This window comes from Haliaeetus albicilla, chromosome 12, assembly GCF_947461875.1.
Source record: "Haliaeetus albicilla chromosome 12, bHalAlb1.1, whole genome shotgun sequence".
NCBI lineage: Eukaryota > Metazoa > Chordata > Aves > Accipitriformes > Accipitridae > Haliaeetus > Haliaeetus albicilla.
The window spans coordinates 26,946,353-26,972,795 of record NC_091494.1 but is presented as its reverse complement, the minus strand read 5'-3'; the positions used below and the strand labels follow the sequence as shown (position 1 = coordinate 26,972,795).

Here is a 26,443-nt window from a genome sequence, read left to right as displayed (position 1 = left end):
TGTTTGTTTGTTTATTCTGTAACATGCTGAAATTTAATTTTATCTTCTCTAAAACTGTCATTTCATACTCTGCTTGTCAGACGAAAATATAGTCAGAGTTAACACTGGAAAGAATCTGATATAAATTACAGTATGTGCTTTAAGACACGAATCTGTTACACAGTGCTCCCCTTCACCTTTCTACAAAACGCTTACAGACAGGATCTTAGAAACTTTTGATAAAGTTAAAGGTGATGCAGTTTAGCAAAAGAACTCCCTCTGGAAAGTTTAGCTATTCTCTGGAATCAAAAAGCACCATTGTAATGAGTGCTTGTTTCAGGGCACGGGGTTGGATTCATTATTGCTTTACTGTCTCCTTTTGCCAGCAAGGTCGTCACAAAGGAGCTTCTGAGTAAAGGTGGACGCTCCTGGGGGAACGTTCCCAGTGTGACAAGCCCCAGCGCTTTGTCCTGCCTCCCCCCGCACCACCCCAGAGCATCCTCTGGCACACAGGGATGGGCACTGCGGGCAGATTTAAAGAGCAGAGAAAATTGGGAGCAGAATTGACTTGTGAAATTGATGGCGGGGTGAAAGATGTGAACTAATGGAATAAATACTCAGTGGCTGCCTGCTTAAAAGAAATCAGTGTTAATAATCTAAGGAGCTATTATGAACCGAGAAGTTTGTTTCTAATTTAAGATTCCTACCTTGATGGTGTCCCTTTAAAATAAAACAGACAATTATGACAGAACTGTCTGAGGCAGTGCCAATAGCTCCTTTGCTCTTAAAAAGGACAGTTGAGAGCATTACATTACAAGTAATTTCACACTAAAGTATGTCTCTTTTCAAAGAAAAAGTTTCAAACTTAAATTTAACTAACAGGTTCATTGGGAGACTTACTATATTGACCTAGACACTGTAAAATACATACCGCTAACAATAAGAAAGGAATGGTTTAGCACTTGTTTATGATACAGCATGAGGTATTTTCAGCCCTTGTACAGAAATTAACCAGGATCGTTAGTTAATTAACACCTCACCTTAAAATTGGTCTCGCCTTGCATATTAGGTGCTGATATTTCTTGATGGATGATGAAGAGATTGCGAGCAAAGGTCATGAGGACCCCCTGGAGATCCTCTCCGATTGTTCTGTTAATGATATCCAAACAAATGAGTTTACCAATGATTCCCTTCACATGCTTAAAAACAATCGCCCTCTCATTTGTGCCTGTCTGGTGATGGAATTTAATGAGTATTTTCAATCTCACAAGGTGGCAATCTTCAGGGAGATATGAAAGATGAGGCTCTATTTTAACTTGTCAACAGAAAGGATTTGTGTAATAAATAATTTTTATTAATCAACTCAGCAGAAGTAAGCAGTAAGGTTTCAGCTACTCCAAGTAAAAAGCTACCGTTGAGTTAGGACTGAGACAGTAGAACACTTTAAACACCTAGATTAGTTCAGAAGAACTGTTGCTTCTGCCTACTATTCGTGAAAGACATCTGAAAGAAATTTCAGCAGTATCAGCATTTCTTAGACTCTTGTATCTTTTGAGGCTTTGATTTCTCAGTGGCACATACAGACTCTCAATACATATGAACTTAGCGAACAGGATATTATGCTGAGGAAGAACGTACTTCATTTACTGACTGGAACTGACAATAGATCTCCAATGTAGTAAAATGGATGATGATTCACATAGGTGTTTCCGGTATTTCAGTGATTTTACAAGCTCAAACTGTTACATTCTTGAAAATATTTCCAAATTAAGATAATGAAATTGCATTGAAAATCTGATGGAAGACAAATCTGGGATCAGAATATATGGCAAATATATTTGAGAGTATTCTGGTAATATATTAATAACTGTCCATTCAAGCTGGTTATCCAAGAGGTATTGTTATGTTTCTTACTGGGGAAGCAACCACCAATGTATTGGTCCAAAGGAGTTAGCAAGAATGTAGGTAGGATGCAGTATCTCTAATGTAAGGACTCAATTTTCCAAAGTACATGACTAACAGAGTGAAACCCCACAAACAGGGACAAGCCAATCCAACAGTTCACTGACTCTGAAAGGGACGGGTCCTTCTCCTCTCTTCAGTTCCTCCCCACCTATCTTTCACAACTCTCATGCTCACTATATACCCCTCTATGGGCTGATTCTGTCTTAGCCTCACAGAAAACCAATCCAATAAAAGAAAGCTTTCTGCTGAATTATTCAGCTGAATCAACTCCTGGAGAGGTGTACAAGCACCACAGACTATGCAAAAGGAAGGTCAGGAGGGAGGAGGACTTCATAGCTGGGGTCAGGGAAGGAAAGAGCTCACCTTTCAGCATCAGTGGGCTGTTAAGAGAGTTTAGCAGCTTATGGACACTTTCAGATGCCTAAATCAATTTTTAAATGGCTCCTGTAGATATTTTACAAGTTCTAGTTTAGTGATTTCCTTTCAAATTTATCTTACAGCTCAATCATGTAAGCTGCTTACATTGTGACTGCAGTATAGTATAGGAGTATCTAAGCTTTGAACAAATCTGACTCACTTGCATACTACCAATAGCCTCATCCACAAGGAGCTCAGTACAGGCTGAAAGAATCATAGCCCTAGAAACAATCTTCAGGATTCATTTAGTCTGTTCCCTGTGCTAGGGCAGGATCAATGCTACTTAATATTATCCTGACAGAGGTTTGTCTAATCTGTTACTAAACACTGTCAATGACAACCACACTGAACAATCTAATTAGTTCTTCCCTTAGTATCAGAAATTTTACTTATACTAAACATGAATCTTTCTTGCTGCAAGTTAAGTTCATTTCTTCTTGTCCTACTACCAAAGACATGGAAATCAGGTTTTTCCTTCCTGCAGAGGCTTTTTATGTGCTTGAAGATTGTTAGCAGATCTCACTCCTGCCCCCCACCCCCTTTAGTCTTGCCTTGTAAGTCATGCTTTCTAGAACTCTAAACATTTTCATTGCCTCCCTCTGAGTACAATGGAAGGATTACTTCCAATGCCTCCCAGGTTATATTGTTTACCTTCTTCCATAAGATCATGACATTGTGAGCTGCAGGCAGTTTGTAAGCCACTGTAACTCAGATCCTTTTCTGCAAAGCTAGTTGTTCCTCATATTCATTACTGCTATTCAAATGTAATTTCTTGCACCTGCTTCCAACTGAATGCAATTCTGTTTTTCACACTGTCTCTTCAATTTGTCGAGATCATTTTGAATTCTATTTCTGCTCTCCAAAATACTCGCAGTCACATCCAGCACTCGAGGAAGCTGTTTTCTTATCCAGCTCATTAATGAAATAGCTCCAGCATCAAAGGAATACAGAGCAGACTGAGAACAGACCGTTTCAGCCCCTCACTCTTTATGCCCTACTCTGGCAGTAAACTTTACATAAATTCTCTCTGAGGAGAGGTTTTCAATCAGTATATAGTAGATATGTCCAGATTATGCTTCCTTAGACTTCTTAAGAGAGGTTCCTATGTCTAAAGAATTACTAAACTATCAGATCTGCTGTTGCCTGACTGCCAGTGATCACTTTGTGAAGAACAATATAAAAAGGCATTAAACTTCAACCTTCTTTGCGTCACGTATAGTTAGGTTTTTAATAATGTTGCCTGTAAAAGTAAGTCTGTGCTAATCCATGTGCTCTCACAGCTAGATTGCTATTGACAGTGAATCTAGCTCTTGTAAAGCTAATTGCAGTAGGTCTTTAGTCTGCAATGCAGTTAGGCTTTGACCTAAGCAGATTCCTGTACTTTTCTTCTTTTATTACTAAAATGCTTAAAGCCTCCCTAAAACTTTTCAAAAGGCCAATCTTAGAAGAAGTCATTATACTTTCCTGAACAGTAGGTGACAGTCATTGAACTTGAGTGCATGGTGTCAGATTGTTCATTTCCTTCGTGACCTTTGTCAGAGCCCAAGCCAGCACACGCTGTGGGGTTACTTGCTTCGGATCAAGTGTGTCACACTGTGGAACTGACAGTGTATACTTACATCATGCCCAATCTGTATCGCTTCTGATCTTCATACAGTATAAAAACTGTCCCCTGTTTTTCCTGTTAAATAAAAAGACAAAGGTGCTTTAATTATTCCTAAAATAGTGATAATTATAATAAATGTATTACACAGGGACAGTAAGTACATAACTGTGTCTAAGAAAGGCTAGTTTTGAATTGTGTAATGGATTGTAAGTAGATCATTGCTCTAACTTATTGTAGCAAATACAATACGTTAACTTCATGTAAATAGAATACATAAGGCACAGTCTATTCAATAGCAAGTATTTTTGTTTCAAAACAGTAAGAGATGGTCATAAGTATCTTAAAAATTATCTCCTTACACAGTTATTTTTATCAAGAGACAGGTTAACCCCTGAAAGCCTTACACACACTTAAGTTGAAAATCAGTGAAAATATGCTTAGGTTTTCCTGTTCTTCAAGCTTAGACTTCACCTTAGGTATACACAGGACATGAACTTTCATTAACCTTCTTTCTGCTCTGGTTCATCATGGGCCTGATACTGGTAACAGTTTGGTCAGCAGCAAAGCTCACCATTTGATTTTTAGATGCGCTAAGCGACAGTTATCATGTCACTGGGAGAGGTCTCACGAGCAGGTGCCGTCCCTAGGGAGGGTTTATACTGAGAAAACATGTAAAACTCTGCAAAACTCTGCATTTCCCAGTGCAGCCCTGTGCCCTAGGATCTGAAATGTCTATCTGTTGTTCTGTCTTGCGTAACATCTTCTAAACTCTTTTACATTTCATTCTTTTACAATTCTGTTCATAAGCCTGAAGCACTTTGATGCCTAGCAAAGACTGCACTTGCATTTCTTCATTCTTTCTGTTCTCCATTATCACCTGACCTCTTGGCCTCTGAAGGTGTATCTTCTCTTATGGGTACAGAGGTGTGTGAAAGGGCCATATGATGCCCAAGTGCTCTCATGAAAACTCGGTGCTAGCATGGTCCTAAACCCAAGCACAGCTCCTGGCTGACAGCCACAATCCTTTTTGCCTGCAGAGCCGCGTGAACAAACCTGCCGGGAGAGCATTCTCTCCTAGTCTCCAAGAGAAACACTATCTCACTCCCTACTGTGTAACATAAACATGTTGTAATACTCTTCATCCTTCACTGCTTCCAGTCTTAAGCCAAATCAGACAGATATCTCAGTACTGCCATTATTCAAGACTTATACCCCAGCTAAAATAAGCTGACAGGTAAGTGTTAGAATATTGGACTAATTTGTACAGGAACTACTGAAGACCTTTATGCAATTGAGAGTTCATTAATTAGTGTCATGAAAAGAATTTAAAATGAAACAGTTCTGATTTATACTAAGTCCTCTTCAAGAAAACTGTAGAGCAACACCTTGCTGTGTTTTTAACAGAACGCTTAAACATTATACTATGCTAAACAGAACACTTCAACTTTACATTGTGCTAAGTGGTTTCACCATATTAGAATTTACATACAAAAATTATGCAGAGTGAATATCATGTTCTCTAATCTTTCCTGTTCATACCTGGAGGTCAAATCCAACACTGTGAGCTTTACACATCTGGAGGAGAACATTATAGTAGATTACTGAAAGGCTGGAGTGCCTCAGTTGACTGCTTGCTACTGCACACCGGTTGCTTATTGGAGAAGGCTAGAGGAAACAACACCGGATTCTTTATTTTCCTACCAGTTTATATCAGAAACCAACAATTTACTATTTAAATGGCTTTTTCTTGGTGACTAAGTGTGGAGTAAGACTCCATTTGGAAGAATTCCTGTTCATCACAATGTCTATTGAACATAAACACTTCCATGCAGCAAAATTAAATCCTCACCTCACACTGTATGTAAAACCTTATATTATAGATCAGGTCTACAGAATCACTCTTTATGAACCACATTTTGATATTTTCACAGCTTCATTGGTAACAAGAGTCCTGTGAAATCATTCTAAGTGGATCCTCTGAATCCATCCTGCCCTGTGGTAACATACATTGTTCTAGAGTCAGCTCTTCTTGATAGCAGAAATTCCAAAGTGGATAATCAGTGGTTTTTGAAATTGGGTTTCTCCAAGACTGAGCATTCTGCTATAGCATTAGTGTGCACAATTTTTCTAGCAAGTCTTTGAGTAGACTAGGCACAGTGACTCCAAGGAGCTATACAACTGATACCGGTGGAGTTCATACTATGGATAAAAATCAGTACTGCATTTGAGTTTAAACTCTTATTAGTGCTTTGGACAAAGGAATAGAGATGTTGCATTGAGTAGAACTGAATAGAGATGTTCTATGCCAAGGCTTTCCTGTGATGTTATTTTTAATACTGGACTGTTCATTCAGAGTGGGGATACTGCACATTGAAGCATGTAATTTACAGTATTTTTTCTAAAATTATATTTGTTTTGACATTGACTCATTTAAGTTGACATAGTTGAAATCCTTATATAATACATCTCTGCCTGAAAATTAATCATGTTTATAATATTCTGAGAATTAATAACACCCATTGCTCAAGTCATTAACTTAAAAAAGGAGCTTCCAAAATCTGTTCTCTGCAGTGGGGGACCACAAATAAATGAATGCTTGATAAAATAATCCAAGTAGCAGTTTAACAAGCGTAAACTTGAATGTGGCTGCAATAACACAGAACTATTGTTTAAGGGTTGGCATCAGGTTGATGAGGTGCTTATTTCAGCTACAAAGCATGCATACACATGCATAATGAACTGCAGTATGAATTATTAATGTGTTGCTTATTTAGCCTCATCTGTCTAGAAGATAATGTATCCTAACTATAATGAGTGATTGGTTTTGTACATAATTACAGTAGCAGCAGTATCTAGGAAATTTGTTCTTTCAAAGAAGGATTTCTAAAAATAAAATCATCACACAAACTCAGTTGCTGCTTCATTTTATCAAAATCAAACCTACCAGGATTGAGAATATATAATAAATTAAAAGGGACAGAATCATTATTAACATCATAATTTTACAGAAAGTGTTTTACTTAATCATTCATTACAGATCATGTGCTGTAAAAGCATTTGTCTCTTGGTTTGTTTGTTTCTTTTTCTAAAGATATTTTTCTGAGAGAGTGCATTTTTGTAGTTAACTCTTAAGGAGATAAACCCCTCAGAAATACAGAAAGAAGTAAAATAAAGGATATAGTGACAATTTATGTTAATTCTGACAGAATTTTAATTAAAAAAAGTTGCTACTTGATTACTTTTCATTTCTAAAACTTGTACTACTGGGACTAATCATATCTAATTTACTTCTCTCCAACTAAAAGTGGTTGCTTGACAAGAACAATAGATCAAGAGCTCATTAACCTCTAAATTATAGCTCCATGACATTTTTGGAATGGTGCTACATTCCTCCTCTGTGTTTGAAAAAAAGGGAGTTGTGAATCTTCTGTCAAAATGTGTAAAACAGCATCTGTTTTATATCTATATGTATACATATATATACATTTCTTACTCTGACTTTTCTAAAGGCCTTTCTTCCCTTTTTAGAGGGACAGTGTCAATGTTCAGAACGATAGTAAATCCTGCAGCAAGAGTGTTCTAATACAACAAATCAGCATAATAAACAAGTAATATGTTAACCATGCTTCTGTGACAGTGTGTTGTTTATATGGATTTCAAAGCAATACACAAATATCATCTTATTTAAAATCACATCCCTGTGAGGCACTATTATGGACACAATCTTAAGAGTTTTCAGAGAGATTAAAGGTGAGATCTACAAGAAGCAAGTGCCACAGCACTCATCATTTCAGTACCCAAACCTACAATCCTGAGCACCTCAGTTTTGTGTGCAACACCCATGGAGAGGCAAGCACACCTGAATTCCCAGCACGTCACACCGAGTGTGGATGAATCTGACCTGGCAATAGAAAACAGAAAGATTGAGCCGGGGTCTTCAGGGCTCAGCTATCCTGCTTGGTGTTGCAAACAGGTGCTCCTCCCCCTTGGGCTTTGTAACTCGGCCAGAGAGAGCAAGCAGGAGGGAGTATGACTGTATATTCCTGCTTAGGGAACTCACCTTGGTTAGGGTGCTATGAGTTTTTCTTCCTGTTCAAATGACTGTATCCATAATTTATTAATACTGAATATTAATACTGAACAGTTAGATGGATGCAGAACTGAACGAAGGTTCTGAGAACCAACATTTGGGTTTAACTTAAGTGAGAGCTGGGAGGGATTTAGGTGTCCAGATCCTTCTGCAGATGTAGCCCTGATTGCTTTACCCTCAGTTTTGTGCATGGAAGTACAAAGCTGGGGTAGAACTTCAGTGCTCTAACTTCTGATCCCAAATCAGAGCTCATCAGCTGAAGGCTCAGATTTCTTCTTGACTGCTTTTAAGTTACTCCTGTAGTCAGGGTAGTGCTTTCACCTCCTTCCTTCTTCTTGCAACATATAAACTACCACATTTTTTACAACTTGAAAACTACCTGAAATATTTAGAAGTTAGTTACTACCACAAATCAATGTTGCTGAGTACACAGGATGAATAATCAGGTACCCATAAGCATCCAGAACCTTTCCTTTAATTTCTAACGTGAAGGTATCCTGTTTATTAACCTTGTAAAATCTAAAAGTAGCAGTTTAAAATCTGAAAGGAGCAGTTTCAGCTCCTCTAGAACAGTGATCTAGGGCAGATTTTAACTTTTTGGTAGTTTACATTAATAATTTTATTTGTAAACAAATCACTGCTTACAGTTTGTGTCTCCTCATGCTGAATACGTTGGCTTTTCGTTTTCTTTGAACCAAGAGATACTTCAAAGCGGCTAGAGCGACAATCCAGATTTCCATCTGTCATGTACAACATAAGCTGAGTCAAGGCCAGCTGGTCACTATAGCAAAGGTCAAGGTCCGTTGCCCATACCTAATCAAAACACAAACAGGTGCATTAAAATTAAAAAAAAAAAAAAGAGAGAGAACAAGAAGGGTGAAACTTAGCAATCGCGTAAAGGAACATCTATGCCTTTATTTTCATGCATGTTGGTAGGCTTGCTTACGGTTTCCTTGTGCCAGTGCCTCATTTGCAGCGATAAACCACTTCCAAATGGGAATTTCAAAAGTAACTTTTGCGAGAAAATTGAAAGGCTAAGAACAAAACAGTAACCTGTACTACCAAGATTTTAGCAACGATTGGAAAAAGCAAAGAGATGAGCTCAACAGCTCTAAAGCCTGTATCACATTAAATAGGTAATTATCCAAATACTAAATATCACACCTGGATTTTTCAGCTGAAGAATAATTAATGTTAAATAAAATCAGCCTTGAGTTACAAATAGGTATTTTGTGATAGAAAAAGGGAAGTTCCAGATGGCAAAGGTAAACTGAGTAAAAGGAGCAGGGAAGTGTGAAATCTGTGTAAGGATATGTATCAGTCATCACAGGGGTAGAGCAAAGCCTGTTCCCTTTGCAGTACACGGCTTATCAGACTGGATACTTCAGCATGCAGGAAACCATACGACTAGCAGTATGGTTCTGCTTCCACTCACACTGCTGTTTTGTGGTGCTAATGCAGATTTATACTTGCAGAACTACACAAGAAATCAGACCATAAGATCGTAGGGCTGCCAGTGGGACATGTCCCATAGGCAGGCAGAAGGGAAGCCCACCCCACCCATGTGCAGGACTTACTTTCAGGCAATGATAAAAGCCTCATATAAACCTCAAGATGATTTCAAAGCATTACAGCATGTACAAGTCAAGCAGGATTTGTGAGGCTAGTCCATGCCAAGGGTGTAGCAGAAGGAAGTACAGTGGATTGCTTCTGCGAGGCTCCTCTGCCCCCAATAACCTGAGCATGGCTTTACCCATGAGTTTTTCCCACTTAAAAAATGCTTGTGCCTACTACACCAATGAGAAATGTTAACATACACAAATATCTGCCCTACAGTGGACCCCTTTAAAACAAATCTAGCAGTGAATGACTTGAATAAGCCTTTGAATGGTAAATGGCGTCATTATAAGGATATTAAGAGGTCAGGCAGTCAAGGCCTCTTGGTAAACTGGAGTTAATTTCTGAATCATATGCACATAGTAATGCCCTTTTTATAATGGTGAATAAATCACATCAGTAACAGTTGTTAATATCTAACTGCCAAGTATCTGTTGCTGTATTAAATATCCTATTTGTCAACTTAAATATTTCCTGCTGCATGGTATAAAATGCAAATCGGATGCTAATGGCTGGCTTTACTTAGTAATAGGGGAATGTTCCCCAATTATAATGCTTAATTTTCTTCAATAATTTATTCTTTATCATCACTTCTGCAAGACAGGAAGGAACTTTCATATCAATTTGTACTTTTCCAGTATGTGCTAATGTTTTCAATGAGCTGAATAATAATTATAAACTATACATACTGTAGAAGCATTACATTAATTTCCATAAATATTATCAACAAATCAGTAACAGCCAATGTGTCTTGAACCTTGTTTGAGTTGGATTTTAGATTCTCAGTTAAAGCTTTGCCCCCAGAAAGAGATGGCAGGGCTACATGAGGGGACCAGGGACTGCTGAAAATCTTTGATATCCAAGGACTGTTCGCTAGCTCAAAGTGAACTGGTTGCTCTTAATCCAGACCCTGATATTACATCTGCATTGCTCTAACCTCAAAGTCTACAACAGCACCATCGGGAAGCTTTGTTGATGCGCAAACAGAGGGGCAGGAGGCAAGTTTGTCTGAAGGTGGACCATAAAATGGCTGAGATGGAAAAACCACAGAAGGTAAGCAAAGATGTCCCTGCAGCCGTAGTGCATCTGGGCAAGTACAAGAGCTGTGTTCTGGCAATATGTAGACAATGGGTTGAGCATTTAACAGCAGGTAAAGCATTAAAAAATGCAGCCTGGCAAACATAAACAGCCATTAGCACAAGACAAATTCATTACACCCTCGTAGAGATTCAGACAAACCGTACCAAGCGTGGGATAGCACATACGTTTTGCAAGACTTACTCAACAAATCCCATGTTATCAGTAACTAAAATTAAAGTACGTGCAAGTGACATTGTTTTAATTTCAGATATAGAGAAGAGACCCATTAATTACTTGTGTGATACATCTCAAATAATCTGAACAAAAACTCAGCATGCCAACCTGGCTCTAACATCCCGCTGGCACGTTCCCAGTTGCTGCTCTGGGAAGGCACAGAAGCACTCCTGGATCCCTGCCCCAGGGGCTGTCTCCAGCCTCCTCTCTGCCCAAGGAATGGGCTATAACATGAGGAAGAGGAGAAAAAGCTTTTAGCAGGGCAAGTTTCATGCTGGAAATCACGAGACTGACCAACTGTAGTTCTGCTTAGTCTTTGCATCAACCAGTTGCTTTGGACATGGTTTCATCATCTCAGACCGACTACCTTCATACCATTGCTTACAAAATTAAGGGCTCAGATCAACAAGGTGGACGGATGTCCCTACCATGTAATGAAGGAAGGTGTCCATCACCTCCTCTGCCTGTCACTCTTTAACACTGTACGGAAGAAGAGCTCTAAACACCTACTTAAGCTTCAGTCACAGTTACATTCTACATAGGTGAAGTCATCGTATTTTTTGCTCTTTTAACTATAGGGTGTAGGTCTCCATGAGCACAAGGGGGAGGAAGGCAAACATGGCTGGAAGCCACCTGTCCACCTCCTTTCATTGTGGGCCTGAGCCTGAGGCTGAACCACCCCTACTGCCAGCTAAAGCAGCCAAATGGTCATTACTGTGTGCCAGCTGGGATCACCCCCAAGGATTCTTTTCCTGGCTCAGGACTGTCAGAGAACACTATATTGTGGCCATGTCCCCTTCTGCCCTGGATGTGTTCCAGAACATCCCTAATGTCAGGAGAAAGGAAGAAGGATCAGATGGCATAAGATTCCAGCTTTATCTGAGCAGGGGATTCCCTTTTGCCATAGAAATCCAGAAATGCCCTTTAAATCCCCTTTGTACTGCTACAGAAATGGGAAAGACTCAGGGCCTGGGCAATGGGTCTAACTTTATTTTGATGGATAATTTTTTCCCATTTTATTAGTTCAAATGCAGGCCAGATCATTAGTAACTAGTTGACTGAATTCTTCGATGGAACAATTTCTAAGTCCCATTCCAGTTCCTGAAGGTCACAAGTGCTCTTTGCAAAATTGTAGCAATCAGGCAATAGGCAACATTTTTTGGTAGTTTTGAGCAAGGATGGGAGTTTGGCAGGCCTGAGTCTGGCTGGTGGAGCCCTGTGAAGACAACAACTATGCTGCTGCTTATAGTGCTCTTATCCTGGAAGTGGGCAGTGGACATCTGTGTGCTGGCTCTATCAGTCTGGCACCTTTCACCAATAATACATCAATATATATTCCCCAATGGAAAGGAGTAGCTCATTATATCATACTAAGCACATGTTGACCATATTGAAGTTAGCAGGTGTCCCTTGAGCATAATGACCTAAAATTAATTGTAATAAACAAAGAGCACTGGAATCCTTTATATCTGTGTCTAAAGAATTCTAATTAGGTGGAGTCCATAGTTGATGAGTTCTCATTTTCTGTGAAGATGTTACCAGGCTCATGTTAAGATCACCTATTTCCACTGCTTTGAAAGTGCTCTTTGGCATGCAGAGCACTAAGCTAAATCAGTATGGCTAGGGCTGCTGTCAGCAGCAGATATGGAGAAGAACATGAACTGAGAAAAACATGTAATGTTAGAGCAAGAAGAGCTAAGCGTCACATGTATGTGACCAATTCAGGCAATATAATTTAGACATACCTAGACATACCTATTGCTCTCTCTTCTGCTTCTTCTACCATATTAAAATGTTAGAGCACAGGAAGGTCTCAGCTTGGCTGCTCCTTCCAGTTCTGCAGTCCTGATGCTACTGGCCTGCCTTGATGAAGCATCACGCAGTGTGTGAGCAAAGACGTAGGCACAGAAAAGAGGGTATGGTGGAGAAGAAAGCAGCGTTAACAAGGGTGGCACCAATGGAGACACGACTCTTTAACTGAAAGAATAGTCTCTGTGAAGGATGATGGAGACTTTCACAGGAGTGCTGATTCCACAGACGGCTCTGTGGGTGGAGGAAGGAGTGCCATTTACAGACCTCCAGCACTGCTCCCCACCATCGCTGGGATTGGATTGAAGGCTTTGCCCACATATTCTTTGGTTCCCTGCATACTTTGTAGAACTAGATTGTATACGGCAAATAAAATGGCACTCATCATTCTTGACATCGCCACCTGTAACTAGGAGAAGGAGCTCACGCAGGCTCCCACTATTAATGCCTTTGAAAACTGTGAAATATAGAAGCGGTTGAAACTCATGCAGAAGTTGGGGGGGGAAGGTAAGAGTGGCACTACATGAGCTCTAAAGAAAAAGTACACAACATCAGATAAAAGCAGTGAAGAACAGATCTTGATATAGTTTCCAGCAATGCCTAGTGTTACAGTGGAGCAAGGAACACCACTTTCCAGCAAGGTTCCCATGTCAAAGGGAGAAGTATCCTCCCAGTAAAACAAGCAGGATGTGACATTTCTATCTGTGGCCAAGTTTAACTGAAAAAACCCTACATGCAGAAACGTGAGCCTACTGAAATCAATTACAGGCTTTTCACTTTGTCTCAGGACAGAGAATAGTACCTGTTCCTGCAGTCTATCAAAAAAAAAAAAAAAAAAAAAAAAAAGAACACCCAAACCAAATGAAAACGTTTCTTAGAAACATCAACTCAACTCCACCTTTGTGGCACATAATCTTCAAAACAGTCTAACAGCTCCACAAAGCTTCAAGTACAGGCAAAACAAACAAAACATCAGACCTACTTATTAGTTTGGGCTGTTCTTCTCTTAGCAGGCTAGAAAGTTCATTTAGGTTGAGCTCTGTAGTAACTTCTATTGGATTGCAACAGGTTTTCCTTTGAAGTATTATAAAATGGGTGTCAAAAGCTTCTAGAATGCCTTGAAAATCTGAGCTGTGGTGTTTTGTTGGGTTTTTTTGGTTTTGGTTTTTTTTTATTATTTTATGAACATATTTCCATAGTCTACAAAGCAATGTCTATGGAGGTCAGGCAGTTAATAACCAGATGAATTATCATCTCCTCCACTAAATAAGGAGCTGTTAGAAGAAGGCCTGTGCAAAGGTCAAGTTTAAGTAAAGGTAAAGAATGATACAATCGTACAGATGAATAAATATCTATTACTTGAGTCTATCCTCATTTTCTGAGTATATACAATAAGGGCACATATGCAATCATAGGTATTTACCATTGTAGGTGTCACATCCTGATAGGATTGCATGGCAAATTAGCGTAACATAAGGAGCTTTCACCTGAGGACTTTCAGGACACTCGTGCGTTCAGAAATTAAACTGGAACAGAGCTCACTTGTCAAGTCTAGAACTGATATTTAGTTTTCAAACAACAAATGAAAGTTCAAAGATAGTCAGATCTGGGTTTTTATTATGAGTTATGATTTAAACAAAAAAAGAAAAAGTAGAGGCAGTAGTTAAGATTTTAGATAGTCTTAAGGTTAAGCTAAGCAAAGGACAGATTAGGATTTTCCAGAATCCCACCACTGGAAAAAAAATACTTAGAAATACATCCTACAAGGCTTACTGGCTGTTTGTCCAAGGAAATACGATGAAGTCTGGAATTGCTCCCTTTTACACAGGCTGCCAAGTGCTGCCAGGAGATGCTTTCCTTCAGTGTGCACAGCTTAAGAGCCTCTGCTTCATGGTAAAGACATCTCAAGTGAATAAAGTCACAATTATAGTGTAATTCTTTACAACTGCGATAAAAATGCTTCAGCTTTAAAATGTAAACTTGAGAAGGGAAAGAAACATAAATTCTTAAAGAGTTACTAAATTATAGCTTTTCTTTCTCCAGTTCAACTGTTTCATTTGCATCTAGTATTGATGTCTGCATTATTGTAAACAGCACACCTGCTATTTTTAAAGAAGTGGTTGAATGACACTGTAAAAATGTCAAGTAGTGTAATACTAATGCAACTTGGGTGTTGAAAAGAGAGCTTCTTTTAGGACTTTTAAAATTTGCAGTAGAATTGATTATTTCAGCAGCCATTGCAGGATCTTATCCGGCTGCCATCTCGTGGCAGCTGCTGGGATGATCCGGTGCGGGCCTGAAAACTTGAATTTTAGGGCCCTAGAACTGGCGCTAACCTCTATGCTGTTAAATATAAGATTGGAAAATCTTAAGATGCATATGTGAATACAGAAGAACGCATCCCAGAAAGCATCCCTCAAAGCATTGACTAAATTGTAACACCAGAGCTGATCGATGGGCTTCAGAGACATCTGTACTCTGCTCTTCCTATCCCCAGACCTGCCTGCATGGCCAATGCTGGCTGACCGCCCTGAAGCCATCCTCCTCAGGGTCTTTTTAAGCCACTGGGCTGCAACGGAAGGAGAATACCCACCTAAACCTTCCCAGCAATATAATTCTCCTTTCGTTATGTTCTGCTTCATCTTTTACTCTCTGCCCAAACTGAACAATTTAATCCAGCGTTTTCTCACTACTGCTGCAAAAGCCATGGGGCTGTGTAAGCTATCAGACTGATGAAAATGGTGACTTATGACCCCGATTCTCCAAATTATCTGTCCACAGATCTATGGATGTAAGTAACTTTATGCATTCAAACAGTCCCAGTCAATTAAATGGACTTACTTAGGTGCAGCTCCTTGACAAGTTGGGATCTGAGCAGCATTCAGTCAATACTGTGCAAGACTTCACTTCAAAGGGTCAAGGCTTTGCTCTTAAAGGTCAGTGTTGGAAAACAGAGTGGGAATCAGAAGAGATTCAGTCCAAGTTATGGACCTAATTCTTCTCCTCCATTTTTTCCCACAAGACATTGAAAACAGCGTGTCTCCATCTCGCTTTCCCTTGGGAACAAATCACAGATGCTTATAACCAAGATAGAAATAGATTCCCGAGGCAAACAGAGAATTGTGTCAAGTCCCCAGCTTTCTCTGCCCCTCAGAACCCTGCCGGGGTGCTCACAGCCAGGCAGCTTGCGGTAGCTGATGCATAATCCCATGGGTACCTTCACCGTGCACAGCCCCACGCTGCGCTCCGGGCTGGGCAGTGCAGAGAGTGATGCAGTCAGTGGTAGGCTCTGCCTTGCCACCTTCCTCATCTAACCCAACACCGTGACTCCGATCAGAGTTATACACAAAATAAACAATGAAATGCAAGAAATGAAGTACAATGTGCAGCAGACCGCAGGACAGACAGGTGTGAAGACTATCAGGCAGGAGTTAGGTCCTCCTACAGGCACTACCCTCAATGCTGTTAGTCACAAACTGCAACCTCCTCCAGTTCTAGCATAATTTAAGGAAGAGTTACATGCAGATGGAGGACGATACAATCTGTAGGTGTCTCTGAATTACTTGCTGTATGTAGAAGCAGTGGCAAACAGGCCAGCTAGGACTGCACACACAGTGACAGACTAAAAAGCCTTCCTGTGAGGACAAGGGAAAGGGAGCTGTGAGAGACTTGGATACCAAGTAGAAGCATGTGGAAAGCCTAGTGGAAACATGAGGCAGTGTATCTTATATCTGAAAGGTTACAGCATCACCCAGTTCCTCCAGGCCTGAGGACAGCATGCCTCTTGTGACCTTTTGGTCAGTGTAGACTGCAAGAACTGCAAGAGAGTAAAGATATCACTGTGTCTGTGATGGGCACAAATCTCTACAGTGACCCAAACAGAGATTACTTTCTCATTTCTACATCTGCTGTGGCTTCCCATTGACTTGCGTGTTTGACACAGACACATTGTTCCTTATCCATCATGCAGACTCTCTTTGCCACTAGTGCTCCAAAGGAACACAGCAATATGGCAACAGCATGTTGAAGGAAAATACGAACAGTAGCAATCTTAAAAAAATATAAGCACTACCCTGTTGTTCATATCAAAATTAATTTTATGCTTATGACATATAGATTTTTAAAGGCTTTCAGATGAAGAGCCTGAAACTCAAAGTACATGCATTTCTTTCCTCTGCTCTGAAGTCCCATTCGCATGAGTGCACAGGGGAAGTAGGTGTGAAGACATGGATTGCAGCATACAGCTGCTCAGTCCGCAAAGGCAGAAATATGTTTTCACTTATTTGGCCCTTCACATTTCTTAAAGACTTGTATTTATGTAGCATGTAACTTTATGAACGTTTCAGGGATTTTTAAGTATTTAAATACTCAGACTGTATTGGTAACAGATGTTCAACGATATATTGAATTTTTAGTTTTACTGAAAATATCATGTATCGGTTGGTATTTTCTGTAAAATATAACTTTGAAAGAATGCCTAAGTGTACCGTACTTCCAGGAAATGTATCTGAGCCTTTCAGCTACTGCATTAAAGTGGGCACTTCTGAAATTAGTGAGCAAATGTTCTAAGAGTCTAATAGGATTTCTTGTTTGCCAAAAAAATAGTGCTTTCAGGAACACAATCTTTTGTGTAATCTCTCTCTCCCAAGACAGATGGCATCATTAATTGCCTCTACGTCTAGTTAAATTTAAAAACCTGTGCTTAAATAATGTTAAAGTTGTGGTACATGCTGACAAACACAGGAAATATTAAGGTAGAATCAATTGGAAACAAGGGAAGAAAACCAAGACAGAACAGACATGCATAATAAGAGGCCACAAGAAACACTGACTGATTTAATACATCCTTGTTATGCCAGGAAATATCACAACCTTAATAATCTAGGAAGCATTTCTGTGTTTTGGTGAACTCCTGGCTTGAGTGAAGTAATTGGCAAAACTCCCATTGACTTCAGAGGGTGAGAATATCATCCCTTAATCTTTTTAAAGCAACTTTACATGGAAGTTGTCCAATATGGCTTATCCACAGTTCTAATTACAATGCCTGTGTAAATACATTTTGGGAGTCAAATGTAACTGTGATGTCTATTTCAAAGCTAACATTATTCCAATTCTCTGGTTTACCACAGTCACCCTACAGTGGTATCAGTTACCGAAAGCCTGATTTTAAGCTTTCTCTGAGCTTAAAATGGAATATAATTGTCATAGCACTGCCAAAGAGCCAGCTTTTGCCAATAGATACCATATGCTAACTCTCTGGTTTTAAATACAAGCCCTGTGTTTAAAGCCTTTTCTCACACCATAGAAGCTGTGATTTTCAGACGCCTAGGAGAAACACACCCAAATGTATATGAGTGCATACAGCCACACCATTTTCTGAAAGTCCGTCCTTACTACACAGCCTATCCCATCAAATACAGATATGTTCCCTTTTAAGGAAGGGAAGAAGTTAAACACTTCTGTCGTGGTTTAACCCCAGCCAGCAACTAAGCACCACGCAGCCGCTCACTCACTCCCCCCCATCCAGTGGGATGGGGGAGAAAATCAGGAAAAGAAGTAAAACTCCTGGGTTGAGATAAGAGTGGTTTAATAGAACAGAAAAGAAGAAACTAATAATGATAATGATAACACTAATAAAATGACAACAGTAGTAATAAAAGGATTGGAATGTACAAATAATGCGCAGGGCAATTGCTCACCACCCGCCGACCGACACCCAGCCAGTCCCCCAGCGGCAAATCCCTGCCCCCCCACTCCCCAGTTCCTAAACTAGATGGGACGTCCCATGGTATGGAATACACTGTTGGCCAGTTTGGGTCAGGTGCCCTGGCTGGGCATGAGAAGCTGAAAAATCCTTGACTATAGTCTAAACACTACTGAGCAACAACTGAAAACATCAGTGTTATCAACATTCTTCACATACTGAACTCAAAACATAGCACGGTACCAGCTGCTAGGAAGACAGTTAACTCTATCCCAGCTGAAACCAGGACAACTTCTTAAACAGTGAGGGTCCTAACTGAAGATTGTAGAAGAAAAGAAAATAGCGAAAAAACAAGGAGATGCATTGGAAATACAAGAAACAATTGAGACTTGATGCTCAGATCTTGAAATAGTATCTGTATTCATATGCTAATTTTGAATTTGTACAGTTGTACCCAGTACACTCAACAATACTATTCATCACTAACAATAAGGATTTTATGTTCTTTAAAAATTATATTTTCTTTAGTCTTCAAACACAAGACCACTACCAGAACACTGAGCACTCAGTCTCTTCACCCAGGTTGTACTTAATTTTGTTTTATTTTAGCCTGGCATTATGTTTTAGGTTTTTACACCTGGCTATTATAATATTCAATCCTATTGGTCAATATCAACCAGATTTGTAAGAAGGAAAAATTGTCAAATATATTAAACTCCCATAAGATTCCTAAAATAAGTAAGTGGACAGAGGAAAGAGACCTTACTAGTGACCTTACAATGGGAAAAGCTGCAGGGTAAGTTCAGCTGGAAAACATGTGGGAACTTAACTTCAAGGCACAAATCTATGAGAAACCTGGCTTCACTGTTTCTAAGCTTGAGAAGTGTTTTTATTTTTAAACAGAATAATTCAATAATGCCCTTCATTTGGTTTTCACAGCATCTGACTGGTGAAAGTATTTAATAGATTATGTTGTGACAAAGAAATCTTGACTTTATGAATAAAACAAATGCCAGATTAGCATAGAAACATGCAAGATCAATATTTTGTTACAAACTATGATCGAGGCTGATCATCAATATTCATGCCAGGGATTAAAATGTTTCTTTAAATCCATTCTTTTACCTATTTTTTCCTTGGCACTGAAAGCAGTGTGTGTTGGGACAGTATCTTCCATCACCTTATAAGGTCTGAAAGTTCAGTTATAGATTATAAGGGACAGTGGGCACCCCTCCTCTGCTTCCCTGCCATCCATCGTAGGCAGCAGCAGATTCTGGAGTCAATACCCTTCTGCTGTCTTGATTTATTATATTACTTTTTATGTTGTCAAAAGTTCTGATACAGCTGACTATGAGGTTTTGCTGATAGCTTTGTAAACTCTGGCAGGGAGGACTAGGGTCACTTGAGGGGTTTGGATTTTACCTTTTAAAAAGATCCCATTACTCATTTACACAAATGACTCTCCTGGGCAGGATTCCATGAGAAAACATTTATTTAGTCCCTTCCATTCTGCTCAGTTATGCCTGATGTAAGTCACACAGCACTCCAGCACTCCAAAACTGCACTGACTTCCTAGCAGCATTTTCCTTTCTAGGTAATTCAAGGTGTTAACCTTGGAGTATCATTCTTTAAAATACTGTATTCTTCCATCTAGACTCCCTAAAAGGCCACCCATCTCTTCCACATTAGTACAACCTGTGCCTGCAGTTAACGTGCCCATCGTATGACGTTTTCAGGACTAGAGGAAGTATGATAAACTGTCAGACACTATCGTAAAGCTGAATTTCATAATGTGTCACCCAGTACCTGGATCTGCTGATCTTCTGTTAAAGTATTTTTAAATACTCTAAAGCAAACAAACTACTAACTGTGTACACATTTGCACTGCAGCAGAAAGCAGTGTGTGGCCTCAGGCTGTTGGGAGGGGACCTGGAATGGTGTCTTGCACTGCTCTGCTTCATGTGCTACACTTGATACCATGCATGCAGGAAACCTCAGAGCTTTGATACACCAAAAGGGCTTGATAAAAACACTCTGAAGCCTGTGCAGCCCATGTGGAAGACTCATTAGGACAAGGACCTACAGAAGGAATTCCACAGGAACATTAACACTAAAGAGCTTAAGCTATCACATGAGCACATTTTAAGAAGTTACTGCCCCTCAAGTGAGATGACGTAAACACACTGCAGTCATTGCTCCCAGGCCCCTACACCTGGGAAGCAATGCAGGTTCATTTCAATCCATGCAACAATCATCTTTAATCATCTGCACTGTCACATGCCACACATTGACCTCAGTCTGTGTGTTGATATTGGGGAATAATTTTGTATTCAGTGTGAGATCACAATCTATCTTTCTTCTCTCAGACATTGTAAAAGCCAAATGAAGAGCAAAAGTGGTTTGAATGAGCATGTTTTCATTCACGATGAACTAATATCCCACTGTCAGTCAGAACAGTCAGGTGTTCTGTGCCAGCTAAGAGAAAGTAACTCCTGACCCACGGCTGTAACTTCTTGAGACATGATAACTGGACTGCTTTCCATTACCTCTCTTTACTTAAATTAGCCATTACGATGTAAACCAAATTGTTCATCACTACCATCCTATTTGCTACAAGAAATTGTCAATATCCCCTCTTCCTTAGATTCATCCTCAAACCTCAGAACTGCATTCTTACAGACACTGGTTTACTCAAAAGAGTACAATAATCCCTGTAATTATTTTTACAGAGCAAAACACAAGAGATTCAGAACATATTGAAACTAAAATCATCTAAACATCTTAGCCATAAGACCATCATCTGTAATTACCAGCTTAATGCAGAATGCACTTATTTTAGGGGGGGAAAATTCATTAGAAGGAATTTAGGGGGAAAAAAGTCATTAGAAGGAATTAAAATATTATTTTCTTATCACTCAGCTTTGAAAGCAGCCCTACAGGCTTTGTTGGTTTGTTACTCTTAAGGCTCATGAAAAAGGTTCCTCAGGTCCACCTGGCAGATCAGGTCTAAATTTTATGCTATTGTTAGAATAACCACGTGCTTTACTTCCCTCCACATGCCTCACGGCTTAGAAATAAAGTTTGTTCAAAAGGGCAAAGCCTTATCCTGATATCTTCCAGAATCAAGTAGGAAAGCAGACATTTCTTGATCTCAGGGGGATAACGTGAAGTAATGTGTCTGCCCCACTCACCTGCTGCTCCATCATTTGTGGATGGATGAAAGTCACAAAATCAACAGAGAAGTAACCAAGCACTCCTTTAGATTTACAGGTTTCTCCAATTTTTAAGCAGAGTGAATTAAGAACTGCTGGATCAACAGAACATTGTGGAATGGTAGTGCCAGATGATCGCAAAGGACCGTCAGCATGGAGCTGATCTCCAGATGACACTATTTTTATCTTGCCTGTTGGCTCTATCAGCATATCCACCGTAAGGTTTGTGACATTTTCTGAGAGTGGGAAGGCTTCTATCACACCACCTAGTAAGAAATGAATTAGCTGTTAAGCTAGTAATCAAATTCACATGTGATGCTCTTCAGAGTGCACAGAATGAAACCATCCAGCTCCTATTGTGCTCAGACATTGCAGGCAGGACTGCTATGGAGATACAGCAAGTAAATAAATGTAATGTGAGCAGTATAGCTAGAACCCATGAATCTCTTAGAAGAGAAAGGTATCTATCTCATCTGCTATAGCACTGTACAGTTCAACCAGTGGCTTCTCAGCTACAGATGCTTTGCAAGCAGTTCCAAACTGGATATATCACATATCTGACAGGAGAAATATGTTCTTGGGTAATATGAATGAAACCTGTGCTGTCCTACAGCCCAGTTAAATGCCAGGCCCAGAACAGTGGTGAAATGCAATGTTGGGACCTCAGGGGAGTGGCATCTCCTGCTGTGAACTTATCTTGGAGATTCCCATCTATATGATGGTCTGAGATGAGTAGTCTGCCTTTTGGTATTCATCCACATGAGGAACTTGGTGTGTAGATGGGAGGGCTTGTAGATGACAACTTCTAGCGTGGTTTTCCATAGGAAAATCACAAAGAAAACTGCTTGGCATTCTGGATTTGCCTTTTTATTGCATATAATGCCATAACTCAGTTAGTTAGGATAAACTAATATGTCATAAAAATGGGGTTTATATATGTTAACTAGCATTATCTTTCAAAAAAAATACTTTTAAAGCTTTGAATCATCCTTGTCTCTTCCACAGATAAAGAAATGTATGAAATTTATATATCCAGTTTATATAATACAAAATGATGGCAGGGCAGAATCACCACAGAAATTTACTACCCAACCACAAACTCCTTTTCTGTCCAAAATTTGGCATACAAATTTAGGATGTTAACATGTGTGTGCAAAGCCCCTGTACGGATACACTGATTTGCAGTGACTAGACAAGGGTTTTATCTGCACTGCCTCTTACAGACAAACATGGGCTCACTTCTGAGCTCTAGGCCAGTTGGGTACTGGCCAGCTTTGATCCAAAGGTGCCATGACTGGGTTTAATGCAGGAAGCCCTGCTGAGGACTCGGCACCACATGAACAAAACTATCCAGCTATCAGATTGGAACTTGTTCATCTTCCTTTGGTTGGAGGGCAAGAAAGAGCACGGCAATGGTCTAACGAGGAGTCTGTGCCAACGTACTGTAAGGGACAATACGGCATTACATTATGGATCCTCAGGGCCAACACCACCTGCCTGGAAGGCAAAAACTGGGAAGAAAGCTCAGCTCTTCTCCAAGCTATTAAAGGTTATGAGTACATTTGACTTCATGCAATGTATGTATATAGCATCCAAAGTTTACATATAGCTCCCTTTCTGGTCCTATGGGAGGGAAAAGCAAGTCTTGCAGATGTTTGCTGACCAACACCTAACAAAGATGAAATATTCTCACATTTACCTACGAGCAAACTCGATGCTAACATTCCCTAAAGCCCTTTGCCAAATGTTACAGTCTCCAGTACAGTAACCCAGGACTGAGGAGTTCGTGCTTATTGATTCAGAATCACGTGAGAAAGGTAATCCAGGATTAATACAGGTTAAAAGCTTGGATAGGACATATGAATGATAGAATAGTTGCCTATAATTCATTCATACATGAACATTTGAATCATAATGGAGAAATAAAAGGAGATAAATATTTAAATGGGCCCAAGATTAACAAGAATATGGCATACAATATGGTATAATTACTCCTTATAACACTTAACAGCGACTTTGCAGTCTTATTTACCTTGACTAAGAAATGTTTGGAGGAATTTTTCCCATGTAGGGAATCGTTTCTCATTGACTGGCTGTACGTGCTGTGCTAAAAGGCCCGGCAGCTCCTGGGAGATCTTCACCAAAGCTGGCTCCTGCAGAAACAAATTAAATAGAACCACAAGCAATTTTACTACAGAAATGAAAACTGCTTGTGGGGTGATTAAAAACCAGGCCTCCAACAGGCAAAAAAAAAAAAAAAAAAAAAAAAATGTGGTTACTGTTTATCCACAGTCAGGAAGCCTTTTTTAATTTTTCTACTTAGTACTCTTCCCTCCTATTGAAAACTGTCCTTCTCTGAAAGACAATCCCCCCCTTCATTATAGCATCTATTTCATTATAATTTATATCAATAATTTGATCTGGCAACTGAAAATGCTAAGCACTTGGTAACTGCTTAGGGATCAATACCAGCAGTCAATAAATTCTACATTGTTTATATTTTGAAACTGAGTATACTGAAATAGTCACATATGCCAGAAATAGTTTTACTGATTCTATGTTTAAGTTGTTATATCAAACTGAACACCCTTTAGTTATTAAAAAAAAAAAAAAAAAAGAGAAATAACCAGCCAAAAGTGTTTCTAAAGCAGGAGATGCAGGAGATATCCTTTTACACTTTCCAATCTGTAACATCAATTCATGAGTGTATTTGTGCCTCTATCTTTGGTAGAATTTGATGAGTCATACTATAGGAGATAAACTAGCTTCTTCCTAATTTCAAATTCTTTACTGTATTATCACACACACAAAACAACCCCATTAAATACAGAAACTAACTGCATTGCTTTTACTGTTCAAAAATATCCCAGAAGTACACCAGCATATAAAGTGCAAGGACCCTGACTCTATTGCTTCAGGCTGCTTTTCTTGCTGCTTCATAAGCATTCGCCTGCTTCCCCTGGGTCTCTTTGCTTCTGTTTTACATCCTCTCTCTTCAGCATCCCGTGCTTCAGAAGATGACCAACCGTCTTCTGATCTTGGCAATATCCTAAGCCACAATCATATTATCTTGAGCTCTGGAGGAACATGATAAAACCTTATGGCTAACATCTAAGAATAGGAAAAAAAAAAAAATCTATTTTTCCAGACCAGTGAGTTTGAAGAGATGGGCTTTGTCATGAAGCGCATGATGTGACATAACCAAAAATATGAATTCAAAATCAGCTTACTGTCATTTATCTACCAGAATGAGGAGAAGGAGGATGGGCCAATGACTAAGGTACCAGCTTTGTGTATAGGAAACCTAGATGTATCTTGTTCCTGAATGCAGTCTGCCTGTGAGACTTCGGGAAAATGACTTTCTATCTGTGACTCAGCTGTCCAGCCATGAAAGGGGGACAATTGCTGTCCCTACCTCACATGGAATTGAGAAAAAAATACCTTAAAAATATTGAGGTGCTTAGATGGTGCTGCTGATCTGGGCTATGTGGGCTCCTATTGTACACTAAGGAGAAAAGTATGATGTTGACTTTAAACATCTCAGAAAAAATGCTAAAAAAATGGTTTGGGTCAGTATATCAATATACTAAGCAGCACAACCTTAACTTTACGGCAAAAACAAAGGACCACATAAAACATGAGATCCAAGTTCAGAATTTACCCAGATTCAGGTCTTACACTGCTTGTTTCCTTAAAATCTGTAAGGAGGAATTTAGGTTTTAGATATCTTAGCTGACTAAAATAACAGAGCAGTGAGCAAATATCAGTTGGCCTTGTCTTGATTTGTATTTGCACTGAAATATTGCTAAGCCAAGAAGTGGTTTGTTGCACAGTGAAAATAAATGCAGCTTTGGAGAGAGAATGTGAGCCATGATGAATGTCACGGAGTTGCTGACCTACAAATCAGTTTGCACCCATCAGTGCGTTCAGCGATACCTCTGTCACACTGAGTCTCATCCCTGAGATCTAATGACTTTGGGTATTGTGCAACTGAAACAGAAATATCAAAACAAACAAAAGAAGAGGTATGTAATGACTGCCTGAAAGCTTTTGATAAATTATGGGGGAAAAAAACAATAATCCCTGCTGGATATGTAGAAGCATGTGAGAGTGCTGTGACCAAGCTTGTATAAGTAAAACTTAAACTATGGACATGTCAACTGGGACACAATTTTCCACTGCAACAATTCCAAGGGACTTGAGGGCAGCCATGTCGTCTCCATGGAACAGTGCTGGGGGCAGTAGTATCTCCTTTTAAACAAAGTTGTTTTCGAGGATCACACATGGGTGTGAAAGAAAGCTCCCTAAAGTGGGTGCAAAATCAAGCAGAGCTTCCAGACTTTGAAGTATCTCGAAGGGCATGCTTACCTGCCTTACAAATGGAGGCTGCTGGTAAGACACAGAGTCTCCACTCACATTATCTATACATATAGTAACATCATATGCTACTACTCTCTGTCCATATGATGGATGTTAGACAGGCAAGACTGTTGTGGTACTTCCTCAACAGACCCAGTGTTGCTTGCTTAAATGAGGTCAAATAGCATTTGAAGGGGACCTGAACACAGGATGAACTCAGAACGTCTGCTAGGGCAATGCGGATGCACAGTGCCCAGCTCAGGAGCATCCTGCAGTTCAAAGCACCCTCAGAACTCGCTGACTGTGAATGATACAGGCATCAAAACCAGTTGCCTTACAGAAAGAAGAGAGAGGCTTTTAAAGAAATAACT

The 26,443-nt window shown here is 39.7% G+C and overlaps 1 protein-coding gene across 5 annotated transcripts in view; it reads right to left on the bottom strand.

Annotated features, from left to right (window-relative positions):
* The window catches only part of IQCH (IQ motif containing H), a 74,708-nt gene that overhangs the window by 1,651 nt on the left and 46,614 nt on the right, over positions 1-26,443 (bottom strand). For 4 of the 5 annotated variants that reach the window (XM_069798641.1, XM_069798642.1, XM_069798643.1 and 1 more), the window contains 6 exons: positions 23,746-23,866; positions 21,693-21,979; positions 8,703-8,870; positions 5,507-5,632; positions 3,981-4,042; positions 1,020-1,128 (listed from right to left, as the gene is read on the bottom strand). In XM_069798641.1, the coding sequence (XP_069654742.1) occupies positions 1,020-1,128; positions 3,981-4,042; positions 5,507-5,632; positions 8,703-8,870; positions 21,693-21,979; positions 23,746-23,866 (873 nt within the window). The remainder of the gene's footprint in view (positions 1-1,019; positions 1,129-3,980; positions 4,043-5,506; positions 5,633-8,702; positions 8,871-21,692; positions 21,980-23,745; positions 23,867-26,443) is intronic. The other variant, XM_069798644.1, reaches the window with a different exon arrangement.